This window comes from Palaemon carinicauda, chromosome 1 (genome assembly GCF_036898095.1).
Source record: "Palaemon carinicauda isolate YSFRI2023 chromosome 1, ASM3689809v2, whole genome shotgun sequence".
In the NCBI taxonomy this organism is placed as follows: Eukaryota; Metazoa; Arthropoda; class Malacostraca; order Decapoda; family Palaemonidae; genus Palaemon; species Palaemon carinicauda.
This window is the reverse complement of record NC_090725.1, coordinates 188,401,485-188,418,049: the sequence shown is the minus strand read 5'-3', so window position 1 is coordinate 188,418,049 and position 16,565 is coordinate 188,401,485. Positions and strand designations below refer to the sequence as shown.

Sequence of the window (16,565 nt, the reverse complement as noted above, 5' to 3'; positions counted from 1 at the left end):
GGCCTTTAAGCAAAATATATCTCTGCAAAGTATAATGGACGCAACCTATTGGAGAAGCAAGTCAGTGTTCGCGTCATTTTACTTGAAAGATGTCCAGTCTCTTTACAAGAACTGCTACACACTGGGACCATTCGTAGCAGCGAGTGCAGTAGTGGGTGAGGGCTCAACCACTACAATTCCCTAATTCCATACCCTTTTAATCTTTCTCTTGAAATGTTTTTATTGTTGTTTTTTGGGTTGTCCGGAAGGCTAAGAAGCCTTTCGCATCCTGGTTGATTTGGCGGGTGGTCAAAGTCATTTCTTGAGAGCGCCTAGATTAGGGGTTTTGATGAGGTCCTGTTGTATGGGTTGCAACCCTTGATACTTCAGATCCTAGGGGTCGATCAGCATCCTAAGAGGATCGCGAGGCTCCGTAAGGAAGACGTACTTAAAAGGCAGAGAAATTGTTCAAGTCGACTTCCTTACCAGGTACCTATTTATTTTGTTTTTGTTATTTTGATAACTTCTAAAATGAAATAAAAACTCTTAGCTCATAAAAGTGTAAACATATATTGCTGGTCTCTACCCACCCCCCTGGGTGTGAATCAGCTATATAATCACCGGCTAAGTTAAATATTGAAAAATGTTATTTTGATAATAAAATAAATTTTTGAATATACTTACCCGGTGATTATAAATTAAAGGACCCTCCCTTCCTCCCCAATAGAGACGCAGTGGGACGAGGAGAAAATTGAGTCTTTGTTTACATTTAGTACTGGGTATCTGGACGACAGATGGCGCTGTTGGGCACACCCGCAACCTGTGTAGCGATCGCTGGCGAGTTTTTACCGTAGAGTTGTCTGTCGGGCAACAGAGTTGCAGCTATATAATCCCCGGGTAAGTATATTCAAAAATTTATTTTATTATCAAAATAACATTTTCGGTAGGTTGGCATGCCTGATCGCCTTTGGCGTTCTATTTCACATTTTATTACTTAGTTTACTTACGTTCGCACGGCACGGACTTGCTTATCTTTTTAACGTCATTCGTTTGCTTGCATTAGCTCGAGGGGCTTTCATGAGTCAGATATTACATATTAGTTTTCATTTTGTTGGAACTTCACTGACCCTATGTTATGTTGGTAGCCCTGCCTACTCCCAGCGGCTCTATGTTACGTTGGTAGCCCTGCCTACTCCCAGCGCCGTCAGGCTTGATTTCTCCTGTCTCGTGTTTGCTCCCTCGTTTGTTTTACGATTGATGTTTAACTGTTATTATTATTATCATCCAGCATGCCTTCCTACCTTATTTTACCCTACGTTATGTTTATTATAGTGTTATTAGTCCTTCCGAGTGATCATATCAATCGTGGGTCTGGCAGGTTGGTATACCTGCTATCGCCCCACTCCTAGCCTCCTCCCGCCGTTACCCCACCCCAGGGTTCCCCCCCTCTCTCTCTCCAATCGAGTTTGAGTCACTTTATAGCGCAATGTACCCCTCCTGGGGGCATCCGCTTTACACGGGCGGTTCCCGTTGTTCTGTGAGGCATATTATTCATTAACGTACATTACTTTTCCCCACTACTCTACCCGGTCGTAGTCGTTTTCTTTCCATCGCTCGTTTGGCCGACGATCGGCGGGGAGTTTTCGATTCGTTCCGTGGTACCTTGTTACGTTATTTAATATTAAGTTGTGTACGGGCTTCTCCCTCTTGGTCCCGCACCTCACAGACCCTTTTAAGATCCCCCCCCCTCTGTCACGCACCTCACGGACCTCACATAGATATATATATATGCTTAAAGACTTCCTTTACGGGATCCCCAGGAGTAGCTTTTATTCATTACCATTCGGTCGAGTTTTTTAGTTGAGCCCCGGAGCCAACGTTATTCATTATTACTTGGATTCCCTTTATATTTTAGTCACGTTTATCTATTATATACGATCCTAGTTCTCGACCTTGCCTTCCATGATATGATCACGACTACGGTTTGACTTAATTTAATTCATTAATTTAATAATTTTATAATCAAGTAAAGCTGTTATTTGATTTTTTAAACACCGGGGTCCCCTGGGGGGTCCCCTAATTTGCCTTCATTCAATTTTTAAGGCACTTACATATGAATAGTTTTTATCATTTATTTGATATATAAAGAAGATTTATATCATTATTTTGGTATTGATATTTAAGCAATCCGGACCTCACGGTCCAGATTTGCTTACATTAAATATACTTTGTGGCTATATATAAAAGATTTATATCATTATTTTGGTATTGATACTTAAGCAATCCGGACCCCACGGTCCCGATTTGCTTACATTCAAGACACTTTATGGCTATATATAAAAGACATATTGATATATAAATCTTCTATCATGATATTGATATCACTTAAGCACCCGAGGCTGAGCCCCTATTTGCTTTCCTTCAGGATTCCTAATGTATATATGGAAAATATTTTTATCATGATATTGATAGATAAATCTTTATCATGATCTTGATATCATTCAAGCACCTGGGGCCCCCGAGCCCCTATTTGCTTTCATTCAGGACTCCTGATGTATATACAGTATATACAAACATTTTTATCATCAGGATTCCTGATGCATATATATAAAACATTTTTCCCTCTCATTCAGGACTCCTGATTTATGTATATGGGTATATATATATATATATATATATATATATATATATATATATATATATATATATATATATATATATATATATATATATATATATATATATATATATATAACATTTCTATCATGATATTGATATGTAAATTTTGTAGCATGATTTGGCTATAATTTAAGAATTCGGGGCCCCGAGCCCCTATTTGCTTTCATTCAGGATTCCTGATGAATACATATAAAACATTTTTATCATGATATATATATATATATATATATATATATATATATATATATATATATATATATATATATATATATATATTTTAAGCACTGGGGCCTCCAGGCCCCTAATTTGCTTTCCTTTAAGATACTCATGTATCTTTTATTTTACAGACTGTAAGCTGTGCATTGACGGCATGTGCCACTGTCATCTTCCAACCCTGCGGCCATGACATGTGTCATTCACACGCCCACTGTTCTGTCCGAGTGGATGACTTAGCTGTATGGCATCCAGACGCTTGTGTAGTCTGCTACACAATGACCTCCACTCTAACATCTGACTCGGTGAGTACATTTTCATTGATACAGACTTTAGGGAGTTAACATTAATTTTAAATATTAATTTTAAGGCCACTAGTCCTCTGGACTTCCCGCATGCCTTTCACTTAGTGTCTACGAAGTCCTTGGACTTCTTCACTTTCTTTGGCACAAATATCCCTCGCTAATAGTCTGTTCTCTTTCAGTGCTCCCAACTTGAGAAAGATACAGCTCGGGCTACCCTCAAGATCTGGATTGACGGGTTCGCCCGCAACCTGAAGGCCACACAGCCTTATATCCTCCTGCGAATGGTGTTCCCGTCTCTACCACATGCTAAAACTTCACCTGCGGTCCCCGAAGAATTGCGGATCCTTTCATCGAAAGGTTCGAATCCCTTCTTCCGGCCCCGAACCAAGAAGAGACGGGCGGCACCCTAACTGAAGACGTCTCTACCCTCAACCTCGATGTGGAATCCATGGCTCTTGACGATCCCGACGCATGTAGGGACGTAGGTGAGTCAAGTGGTTCCCGGGCTAAGATTCCTATCCCTAGCCCGGCTTTCTCTTCTCCTTCAGAACACTCTTCTTTTCGAGGTTTTCCAGGGACAACCGGGACTGGTCTCAATCCCCGGCCTTTTATCCCCAAGGTGAAGGCTCATCGTAAGAATTTATATACGACCCACAAGTCTTCCAAGGAACACAAGTCTTCGAAATCATCAGCTTCGAAGGCTAAATCTTCCTCCACCAGAGTCTCTTAAGACCCAATTGCTGCGCCTTCAACCTCTCACGGAGTATCTCCGTTCTGGCACCTGTTTCCCCCCCAGCGGAATCATCTGGCCGGTGTATTTTCCAAGAAGATGTTTGCTCGTTTTGAGTCGATACTATCGTCTCATACGCGACAATCACAAGAGAGAATAGCTTCTATGAAGAGCCTAGTTAAGGGACTCATGCGCTCGGGGCTGCCACCGCCACAGCAGCAATACCCCATCCCCGACGCCTCCAAGCTTCCCCCTTTCAATAAAAATAACCCTTGGAGGTTGGCAGTGCATGCCCCCTTCTCGGAGGGTATGTTGTCCATCGGAGATTTCGGTACCCGGCTTCTTGCGGATTATGAATTTTACCCGCCGGGTCTTGAATTCCCCTTCCCCGGCTACGCTCGCCTCAAGGAAGAGGCTCTGATTCGATTGGTTAAGGGCCCAGAGGAAACTGTTAAATTTCCTAAAGAACAGGCACAGTCTGTCTTGGTCGGCGTGTTCAATGAGTGGGATTGCTTGAACACTATGATTACGGCCTACAAACGTTCATATACTATGTTTGTGGCCGACGACCAGACCCCTACCCCATGTGCGACCAAGATCATAGAGACGGTCTTTCAGCCTATCAAGGAAGAGAAGCCTTTACCTCACCTCAGGGAGACCGACTTACCCTCCCTTCTCTTTCCGGGAGACGGTGAATGTTGGCGGAACGTCCCAGCTACCTTCTCAGTAGGTAAATTGAGCCCGGACCGAGCCTCGACGCAGTTCAGCGAACGGCTTCCCAACTTCCCGGAGTCTCTCATTAAATTGGAATAGGAATCGAGGTGTTGATTCGGCAGATCCCTTAATTCAGTTGCCCTTTCGGAATTGACTGTTGCCACTTAAAACGAGGAGGACCTCCTTAAGGTCCTCACTAAGTCACTTTTGCAAAACTTTATGGCTAACGCCTATGATTTTGCAAATGCCAGGACCAATCGTCGACGACACGTTCTATCCGAAGCCACGATTAGGGATGAACCTAATAGGCTCATCAAAGCTCCAGTCTGGGGTCCGGATCTTTTCAACCAGGGGACTTAGTTAACTCGGTCCTTAGCGAGGCAGCTAGAGCCAACCAAAACCTCAAGGTTTGGTGGGGCCTGGTTTCAAAGAGGAGATATGAGCCTACTAGTACCCCAATTCGAGGTAGGAAGAGATTGAGGCCCTTCCAATATTCCCAATTCACGCAACCTCTGCAAGTGGTTCAACCGGTCTCGGTTCACGAAAGAACTGCGTTCCTTCACAAAAGATCTGCTACTAAAGAATGCAATCCAAAGTATACATCCCTTAAGATTTCACGGACGCTTGTTCAGCGTGCCAAAGAAAGGCTCAGATAGACGGAGAGTAATCCGGGATCTGTCTCGTTTAAATTCCTTCATTCGTTGCGACAAATTCCATATGCTTACCGTCTTGCAGGTGTGGACCTTACTTCCCCGTGGGGCCGTCACCACCTCCATCGATCTTACAGATGCCTGCTATCACGTTCCAATAGCAAGGCATTTTCGTCCTTTCTGAGCTTCAAGCTAGGCAAACGAGCCCATGCATTCAAACTGATGCTATTGGGGCTCAACATACCACGCAGAATCTTCACCAAATTAGCAGAGACAGTAATTCAAGAGCTCCGGACTCAGGGGTACAGGTAGTGGCCTATCTAGACGATTGGCTAATCTGGTCAGACAATGCCCAAATTTCCCGCGTAGCAACGACAAAGTCCTCACCTTCCTTCGGCAACTGGGATCCCAAGTCAACCTCGGGAAATCCCGCCTGGTCCCGGAGACCAAGTTTCAATGGCTGGGACTACAAGGGGACCTGTGCTCCCATACGCTGTGCCTCCCCACAGCCAAAAGGAAGGTGATAGGGAGGAATACAAACAAATTTCTCAGGGGAAAGTTGGCCTTCCGAGGAAGCCGAGAGTAGATCCTAGGTTTTTTACACTTCGCCTCCGTGACAGACATCATCCTGAGGTCCAAACTCAGGGACATAAACAGGGTATGGCGCTCCAGAGCAACAGCAATACGCCGAGACAGACGTGCTCGCCTTTCCCCAACCCTGAGAAAAAGTCTGCAGACTTGGAAAGATCAAGAATCTTTCCAAGTCGGTTCCTTTACAACACATGAAAGTCCAAGGGTTATGGTCACCGGTCTTTCAACAAATACACGTCAACGTCCTAGAAATCATGGCAGTCTTCCTCACTTTAAAACGTCTCAACCCAGCCAGGAATCTCCATATCTGACTGGTTCTCGACAGTGCAGGCATAGTACACTGCCTCAACAGAGAGGGCTCCTGATCAGCCCAGATAAACCACATCATGTTGAAGTTTTTTTCCCATGGCGGCAATGCACAAGTGGCACCTGTCACCTGGACCCTCAGGCTTATGCCACGGACCCTATGATTCTAGATTGGAGTACCTGGAAGACGATTTATCTGTTTCCTCCGGTGAATCTCCTGCTGAAAGTTCTGCACAAACTCGGATCCGTCAAAGGTCGAGTGGCTCTCGTAGCCCCCAACTGGCCCAAGAGCACTTGGTTCTCCTTGTTGCTAGAACTAGGTCTCCGCCCCCAGCGGATTCCCAATCCGGTGATAACAAAGACAGTGCAAACTCGCAACGTGTTCGCTTCCTCAAGGATTCTGAATGCCCTAACTTTATGGAGTTCATGAAGTTCGCAGCCCAACGTGGTACAAACATCGATTCTTTGAATACTATTTTCCTGGAATCTGACAAAAGGGACTCTACTCTCCGTCAATATGACTCGGCTATCAAGAAATTAGATGAATTCTTGAAAGATTCCCAAGTTGAGACAATGACGCTGAACCGAACTCTGACATTCTTCAGCACTCTCTTTGAATCTGGCCTGGCAGCCAATACCATTACTACAATCAAGTCAGACTTGGGAAAGATCTTCCATATTGGTTTTGACATTGATCTAACGGATTCATATTTTTCATCCATTCCGAGAGCTTGTGCCAGGCTAAAACCTTCAACTCGCCCTAGCGCAGTTTCCTGGGTTTTGAACGCTGTTCTTAAGCTAGCCTCTGACACCCAAATTGGATCCTGTAACTATAGGGCATTATTAAGAAAGTCACTTTTTCTTTTGAGCCTCGCCTCGAGCTCCAGAATCTCAGAATTGTCAGCCTTATCTAGTGACCCTGGTCATATAAAGTTTCTCTCTTCGGGTGAGGTTCTTCTCTCTCCTAACAAAGTTTTCCTGGCTAAAAATGAAGAACCCCCAAAACAGGTGGTCTCCCTGGAAGATTGTTCCACTTCCTCGGGATCCATCCCTGTGTCCAGTTACCACCCTGAAAGCCTACTTAGGTAGAACTTCCACTACAACCACAGGGCCCTTATTTATTAGAGAACACGGAGGAACTATTACCCTTAAGGGAATCACACAAATTCTTTATTTTATTAAACAAACTAATCCTGCATCATTCCCACTTGTCCATGATATTAGAGCTGTGGCTACCTCATTTAAATTTTTCCACCTTATGAAATTTGATGAGCTCTCTAAATATACGGGTTGGAGGTCCCCTAAAGTTTTCAAGCGCCACTACCTAAAACCTTTAGAAGCTCTTAGATTTGCCACAGTAGCTGCAGGGAATATAGTTCCTCCTGAAGGTACTGAGTCCTAATCACAACGTTTTGCTCTGTCCTCTTTCCCTCCTGCCTGGCTTACCTGTTGTTCCTACCTGTTTTGTTACTAGACACCCTTATGGTGTATTATTTTATTATTCAATTGTTCAATTTCACAAGTTGTTTTCATTACACTTGTTCTTAATCCCCGAGCTGATTTTATTTTGCGTTTTTGATTACCAAGCTGGATTCCCACTATTCATATCTGTTGCATTTTACCTACGGGTTTCATTATTGATTGTTTCCCATGTCTTTTTATCACTGTCGTACACATGTTGATCTAATTTTATAAGTTTCCACATCCCTCTTTTTTTATATTAAACTCATCAGCTCTGTTATTTTGTGTTATTCTCTCTTCAGGTAGTTAGCCATATTGGGTCCCCATTCTCTGGTAAGATTTCACTGGGCGACACGGGTTGGAGCCCAGAAAAGGGCTTTTGATGAAGGAAAAATCTATTTCTGGGCGAGAGACCCGTGTCGCCCAGTGAACCCACCCGTCCCTCCCTAATTGAGCCCCAATCTGGGGTGCTATAAGGAGTGACGTCACTGGCATGGGATTGTTGGTACTGTAGTAGTGGGAGGTGGAACGGCACCTCGCTGTTCGGGGATTTTGACAGGAGATATCTAAATGGTGCGAGGCCTCTGGTTGTGATTTATCACGCCCCAGTATTATATATCGACACCTTTTATAGGTGAGCGAGCTGGGTTCAACCTGGCATCCCTATGCAGTTTTTTTCTCTGGTAATATATAGCAGTTATATACCTTAGAAATGGTGCTAAAGGAGCATTTCACTGGGCGACACGGGTCTCTCGCCCAGAAATATATTTTTCCTTCGTCAAAATCCCTTTTTGGGGATCAATAGCAGCACCTCTTTGGGCTGCAAACTTCATGAAGTCCATAAAGTTAGGGCATTCTGAATTCTTGAGGAAGCTAACACCTTGCGAGTTTGTACTACTTGTGTTAGAATGGGATTGGGTATCTGTTGAGGGTGGAGACCCAGTTCCACCAACAGAGGAAACCAACTCTTCTTGGGCCAGTTGGGGGCTACCAGAGCTACTTGGCCCCTGAAAGACCTGAGTTTGTTGAACACTTTCATCAGAAGATTTATCGGAGGGAACATATAAATCCTCTCCCAAGTGTTCCAATCCAACGACGTTGCGTCTGGGGAATAAGCCCGAGGGTCCAGGTTGGGGGCTACTTAACATAATAGTTTGTGGTTGGACTCCGTCGCAAACAGGTCTACCTGGAGACCCGGGACCTGAGATTAGATCCATTTGAATGAGTGTTGATCCAGGGACCATTCCGACTCCAGCGGAGTTGTCCTTGAAAGTGCGTCCGCCACTACATTCCGCACTCCCGCCAGATGGACTGCTGACAAGTGCCACTTGTTCGATGTTGCCATGGAAAATATCGCTAATAGGACGTGATTTATGTGGGCTGACTTGGAGCCTCCTCTGTTTATGCAGTGGACTGTGACTGCGCTGTCTAGAACCAGTCTGATATGAAGGTTCTTGGCTGGGGTCAGTCGCTTTAGAGTGAGGAATACCACCATGGCCTCTAGAACGTTGATGTGAAGCTGTCGAAAGACAGTCGACCATAGTCCCTGGACTTTCCTGTGTTGGGAGTATCCTCCCCAACCTGTTAAGGAGGCGTCTGTGTGAATGACGAGTCCTGGGGCCGGATGTCGTAAGGGGACTGACTTCGATAGACTTTTGACTTTTGTCCATGGCCGAAGTCTCTTTTTGAGAATTGGGGGAAGTCGAGCTCTTTTGTCTCGATACTTCCCGTTTGCCCTGGAGCGCCATACTCTCTTTTGTACTTTCATTTGGCCTTCAGAACAATATCTGTCACGGAGGCGAATTGCAAGGAGCCTAGGATTCTCTCTTGGTTCCTCTTGGATGTCAACTTGTCCCTGAGAAAGCGTTTCGTATTCTTTGCTATTTCTGTCCTCTTGGCTTTCGGGAGACATAACGCATGGGAACGTAGGTCCCATTGTAACCCCAGCCATTGAAACTTGGTCTCTGGGACCAGGCGGGATTTGTCGAGGTTGACCTGAAACCCCAACTGTCGAAGGAAGGTTAATACTTTGTTTGTTGCCGTGAGGCAGTTCTCGACGTTGTCTGCCCAGACGAGCCAGTCGTCTAGGTAAGCTACTATTTGAATCCCCTGGGTCCGTAGTTCTTGAATTACCGTCTCTGCCAGTTTGGTGAAGATCCTGGGCGCTATGTTGAGCCCGAATGGCATCACTTTGAATGCCTAGGCTTGGCTGCCTAGTTTGAAGCTTAGGAAAGGACGAAAATGCCTTGCTATCGGAACGTGATAGTAGGCATCTGTAAGATCTATAGAGGTGGTGACGACCCCACGGGGAAGTAAGGTCCGCACCTGAGAGACGGTTAACATGTGGAACTTGTCGCATCGAATGTAGGAGTTCAGACGAGACGGGTCGAGGATTACTCTTCGCTTGTCTGAGCCTTTCTTTGGCACGCTGAACAAGCGACCTTGAAATTTTAATTGATGAACCCTTTGGATTGCGTTCTTCTGCAATAGGTTGTCCGCAAACGAGACTAGCTCTTCCGTTGGAAGTTGGTAGAAACTGGTTGGTGGAGGGGGCCCTTCTATCCAACTCCACCCCAGACCTATGGAAATTATGCTGAAAGCCCAATTGCCGAACTTCCAACGATTTCGAAAGACGTAAAGTCTTCCCCCACCTGAGGATTTTCAATGGGCTGAAGAGGATTTGCCTCCTTGGCCTCCGCGGAATGTCTTGCCTCGGGTGAAACCCCTTCCGCTACCCCTGTTACGAAAGGCCCCTCTAGCGCCGGAGCCTCTGGCGCACTGGTAGCCTTGGAAGGAACCTTGAGATTCGTAGGCTGGGTTAAAGGCAGGGGAGGTAGCATATGAGGTCGATGCTACCTGAGCCTGAGGGACCAACACGTACTGTTGTTGAGGGTGTCCTTTCGAAGTAGAAGGTTGGGAACCTTGTGCCACAGGAACGGGTTGCACGAACTGAGGGGGCTGTCGGTTCTGAGAGGAGTGGAAGGGCCTCAGCCTCTTCCTGCCTCGAACTTCCGTTTGGGGACGAGGCCCCACCTAACCTTAAGGCTTTGGTTAACCCTGGCCGCCTCGCTGAGGACGGTGTTCACCAAGTCCTCTGGGAATAGATCCGTACCCCAGATCGGGGCTTTAATGAGCCTGTTAGGCTCATGTCTGATAGTAGCCTCAGACGAAACGTGTCTGCGGCAACGAAACCTGGCATCGAGAAACTCGTAGGCGTCGACCAACAGTGTCTGCAGGAGAGATTTAGTGAGGACCTTAAAGAGAGGTTCCTCCTCGTAGGTAATGGCGGTCATCTCGGCCATAGTGGCGGAATTAATGGATCTACTGAGCTTGCACCGGGCTTCGAACTCAAGGTGAATCAGCGAGTCCGGAAGCCTGGGGAGACGTTCGCTGAACTGTGTGGAGGCACAGTCAGCGTTCAGTTTGCCTGTCGTGAAGGTGGCCAGGGCGTTATGCCAGCACTCATGGTCACCCGGGAAGAGGAGGGAAGTCAGGTCCGTCTCCTGGAGCTGCGGTAACGGCTTGTCCTCCTTGATGGCCTGATAAGCTAGGTCCATCATCTTGGTGACGCATGGAGTGGGAGTTTGCTCATCAACCACGAACATCGTGTATGAGCTCTTGTGGGGTGTGAGCATAGTGTTCACACAATCCCACTCATTCAAAGTGCTAACCCAGGTGTATTGGGCTTGTTCCTTAGGGTAGATGACAGTCTCCCTGGGAACTTTGTCTAATCGAATAAGAGCTTCCTCTGTCAAACGAGCGAAGCCGGGGAAGGGGAATTGGAGGCCCGGTGGATAGAACTCAAAGTCCTCAATGGGCCTGGTGCCAAAACCCTCGATGATCAGCATGTCATCCTTGAACGGAGAATGCAGGGCCATCTTCCACGGATTATTCTTTGTGAATTCCGGGAGCTTAGAAGCGTCGGGGATGGCATATTGCTGCTGTTGTGGCAGTCCCGAGCGCATGAGGCTTTCTACCAAGCTCTCATTATTTTGCACCCTCTCAGTGAGGGTTGACATCAAGGACCCGATTTCGGACAAAAGCTTGTTGGAGAAAGCTTCCGGGTCGAAGGGAGCCACCACCGGGGTGGCAATGGAGGCTGGCGTCGTTCTCAAACCATGAGAAGAAGAAGACGCAACAGCAGAGTCTTTGGGGACTCTAGAAGAAGTCTTGACAGACTTCGGAGACTTTGAAGACTTACGGGTCTCGAGTAAAGGCCTACGTTGAGCCTTAATCTTCGGGGTAACTGGGCGACGCCTGATATCAGCCCTGTGTTTCCCTGGGAAGCCCTGAAAAGAAGAATGGGTAGAAGTAGTAGAAGAGAAAGTCGGGCTTAGGCGAGGAATCTTAGCCTGGGACCCACCTGTCTCACCTACCTCCCTACCTGGTTCCGGTTCATCAAGGGCCATCGGTTCAATATCGAGGCTAATAGCCGTGACGTCTTCTGTCAAGTTTCCGCCCATCTCTTCCTGGTCCTGGGCTAGGAGCAAGGTCTCAGTCTTCGCAATGATGGGGTCCGCTACATCTTTTGGAACCGCCGCCGATGTCTTGGCGTTCGGGTAGATCAGGGAACACCATTCGTCAGATAACACATAAGGCTGTTTAGCCTTAACGTTACGGGCGAACCCGCCAACCCAGACCTTAAGGGTCGCCAGGGCGGAAGTCTTAGCTGGCTGGGAGCTCTGAAAGAGAATCGACCGTTAATAGTGGCAAGAGACTTCAACGTAGGAAGTGAAGGTTAAATATCATCTTGTGAAAACGGAGTCATCGATTAGAGGACACGGTGGGAATAACAGAAATGTCAAAGATTAAAATATAAATCTAAAAGTAACTGCCTTTCCACTTACCGAGTCCGAGGTGAGCGTCGAAACCAGCTTATAACAAACCAGACAGTTGTCTGGGTGCCAGACGGTCAGGTCGTCAATAAGGACAGCACAGTGGGCATGCGACCTACATACGTCGTGGCCGCAAGCTTGGTGGAGGACCGCCGCACAGGCCGTCATCTTACAGCGGACCACCTGTAAAATAAAGATACATAAGTATCCCGTAGTAGGTAGGTCCTAGAGGAGCACGGGGGCTCTGGGTGCTCCAGCAACCGCTGGGTAGTATTGTATTCTAAGCCATAAGGGCGATCAGTATAAAACACCTAATAAGGTAAAATAATAACAAATCAAATCCGTGGCTATGATCATTCAGAGGGGAAACAGTCGAGTAGAAAAAATATAAAATGAATAATATGGTTAATAATAAACCGTTGGCTCCGGGGAGACAACTGAGAGACCCAGGGGTCATGCTAGCCTACCGGGGTAGGCGGGACAAACGGGGGGGGGGAAAGGTCGAGAGTCAGACTCACCGACGGTAGCAAGGACCTAACCAAAAAACTTGACAAAGTTCAACAAGGCTCGAAAGCTACACAAGGGATTCCTACAAATAAAAGAGGGTAACATCGTGTGGGGTCTGTGGTATGCAGAACGTCACACGGGAAGGGTGGGGGGAATCCTATTAACTGGGTCCCGTGGGGTGCGGAATGACACGGGGAAACGCCGTAAAACCCTAAACATAGCAGAAATCACTCCAGCCAATCGATGGCCAATCGGAGTGGCGGAGAGAGAACGGCTACGAAAGGGCAGGAGTAAGCGTAGAAATACATATATATATATATATATATATATATATATATATATATATATATAGCCTTGCTAATGTTCACGGTTCCATAGGGGGAAGAGTTAGACGACACCCCGGGGGAGGGGGAGGGGGGAAGGGGACTGGGGAATGAGAGGACTCGACCCGTAAGACAAAACAGCTGACTCCAAGCCTCATAGAGACGAGAGGCATCCCTGGAGTGGGGATGGGGTAGGCGGGTGGGTGAGGATGCCAGACACCTACAACGAGAACAAGCCAATGGGGAGGCAGGAGGCGATCATGTGGGACAGAGAGACCAGGTGTACCAACCTGGTCGATGAGCCGCGGCGGATAATAACGAATGATCATAAACGGATAATGACTAGGTAATATAACGTAGATCCATCCATCCATATACCAAGGCACTTCCCCCAATTTTGGGGGGTAGCCGACATCAACAAAGAAACAAAACAAAATGGGGACTACTCTCTACGTTCCTCCAGCCTAACCAGGGACTCAGCCGATAATATGATAATATGGTATAATATAATGAATAGGGAAGCATGCGATAAAAACCGTTGGCTATCATAGTAAGAGGGGGACGCAGGAGAGAGGCAGGGAAAAATCGAGCTGAGCCCTCCAGTAGGGGTAGGTACCGACTGGACAGGGGGGCCAACATAACACAAAATCGGGTAGATGCCGATCGAAATGAATACACAAAACTGAAAGAACTGCCTCGCGAGAGTCCCACTCAAACTAAAGTAAATAACTTGGTGGTAATAAAAGATACTGTATCGTAATCTGCTATTAGATATCACCTCGGTTAAAATGTAATAACGTGAAGTAGCCAACTAGGGGTGCCCGAAGGCGAGCAGGCTTGCCAACCTAACATCGACTATGATACGTAGAGTAATATCATAACTGACTGATCTTAGTGAAATACCATAATCATAATGTAATAATAACAGTGGGTGTGTACGGTAATATACCCAGCAAGGTTCGAAACGAAAAACAATTAGTATAGAGGACTAATTGTAAGACGTTAAGAACGAGTGAGAGGAGGTAGCTGGCCATCATGGCGGCCTCGGGAGGGCCGCGAACAGTAACAAATAAAAACTGAGATATAATAAAAAACTAAGGGCAAAGCTACCTCCAAAGACTCAAAACTCATAGATCTGGTACTTAACTTAGATGGAGAGACAGTAGAGTCCGACATCATAGATAAATCCTGGGTAAAACCGAGAAAAACACACCGAGAAAAACAAAGCAGAGTAAACTGGATGTGCTATGAAAAAGAAGTAACGTCACAGACGTGGGTTGGACTGTTGGTAGTAGAGATCGGAGTTAGGTGTTGAACGGCACCTCACTGTAACAGGGACATTGAGAGGAGATATCTAAATGGTGCGAGGCCTCTGGTTGTGATTTATCACGCCCCAGTATATTATACCGACACCTTATTAGGTGAGCGAGCTGGGTTCAACCTAGCATTCCTATACAATTTTTTCTCTGGTAAATTCATAGCAGTTTCTACCTTAGAAATGATGTAAAAGGAGCATTTCACTGGGCGGCACAGGTCGGAGCCCAGAAATAGATTTTTCGCTTAGCTCAAAATCCATATTTTTTTCTTTTCCTAATGATACCAACCTCAAGCTCTTTATACACATTTACCCATTAACCCTGTCCCCCATAAGTCCTACCTCCAAGCAAAGTGAAGTACAATCATGTGTGTGTGAGTGAGAGGGGTAGCTAACTAACCCCCTACCACTGCTAACTAGCGGGATAGGTAGTTAACCCTTGCTAAAATCTAATGGCTCGTCCTTTCAGCTTCGCCAAAAGTAATACCCCTATAAATAGCTAAAGGTTTGTATCATTAAGAAAAATAGAAATTACTTCCAAATTTGTCATGTTAGATGGGGACATTGACACATTGTCATCTGCTGAAATTTGGTTTTATTAAATGAATACTTGCATAGTTGATTTGAAAGTTAGACTTCTGCAGCATGTCCTTGCATAGAGGTTTATATTGTACTTCGTTGCTATGATCAGCTGCATAAGAATAATGATTTTGAATAGTGTAGTGCACTGTACCTTTTTTAAATTTTGAAATAACGTAGTACTCCATAATAAACTAATGCATATTTCCATCATGCATATGAACTATTTTCTTTTGGTGACCTATTCCTTACATTAAAACTTTTATCTTTTCAGATCCATGATGGATGTGTTTCATTGCAAGTTATGTACTATACTCATGTATCTAGATGGACGCTTACCAAAAGTCTTGCACTGTGGGCACACGATTTGTTCATTTTGTGTATTTTACCTGGTCAGTGAAGGTAACCTCTGCTGTCCTTATTGTAAAGAGTACCAACATGTCGTGAATGCAGAAAGTGTCCCTTACAATGATATGGCTATTGCAATAATCACTTCTTTGCCTGCCAGAAACCTATCAGAGTGTCTGAATCACCGAGCAGAGGCAGTTCTAAGCTTGGCAGATCAGGCAGAACATCCTAGACCTCTGCCAAATATACTTGCTGGATATTGTGATGAGCATGGTTTGCCAAGTGACTACTATTGTATTAGATGTAGGGTGTGGATTTGTGAGGATTGTACCATTTTCAATCATTCACATCCAACATGCAGTATGTCCGCCATGCGCTATTGTTCAGAACAGCTCATGATGATGGAAGGGGCTGATGCTGCTGCCCTTTTTGATGAAAACATCATGCTCTATGCTTTGAAGAAGACGTTTGTAAAGAAGTTGACGAAGATACTTAGAAATCATATAATGGAGGTCAGAATTCTTATTGGAGAATGTCACAAGGCTGTAAGGGCCTTGGATCAGGAAAGATTCTATATAATTTCAACATTGTCTGATGCAAAGTCAGCCACAGTTCTGTTAAAGGAAGCATGGGAAAAATTAGGACAAGACTGGGGAGCAGACATCTTGCTGGCAACATGTCGCACTGTAATAGAGTTGAAAAATATTCTTCGGCATTGGTATGGAACAGTACCTGTGGAAAACTCTCAGATGACCATGTATGCTGAGGAGGTGAGTTTTTACAAACTAGTGCTTTTTAGATTTTATTAGATTGATTCAGTCTTTAATATCAAGACAATTGATAATGTATTATGATTATATGAAATTAGTCTTGAATTAATATTTGTTCCGACGTAGATACAAACCCTTCGCTATTTATAGGGTATACTTTCGGCGCAGCTGATGGACGAGCCATGATAATTTTAGTGAGGGATAACTACCCCATCCACTAGTTAGCGGGTGGGGGACGGGGTAGACTGGCTACCTCGCTC

General features: G+C 45.6%; 1 protein-coding gene across 3 annotated transcripts in view; it reads left to right on the top strand.

Annotated features, from left to right (window-relative positions):
* The window catches only part of LOC137653216 (uncharacterized), a 207,568-nt gene that overhangs the window by 91,810 nt on the left and 99,193 nt on the right, over positions 1-16,565 (top strand). For all 3 annotated transcript variants that reach the window (XM_068386589.1, XM_068386584.1, XM_068386597.1), the window contains exon 2: positions 15,462-16,305. In XM_068386589.1, the coding sequence (XP_068242690.1) occupies positions 15,466-16,305 (840 nt within the window). In that variant the 5' untranslated portion in view covers positions 15,462-15,465. The remainder of the gene's footprint in view (positions 1-15,461; positions 16,306-16,565) is intronic.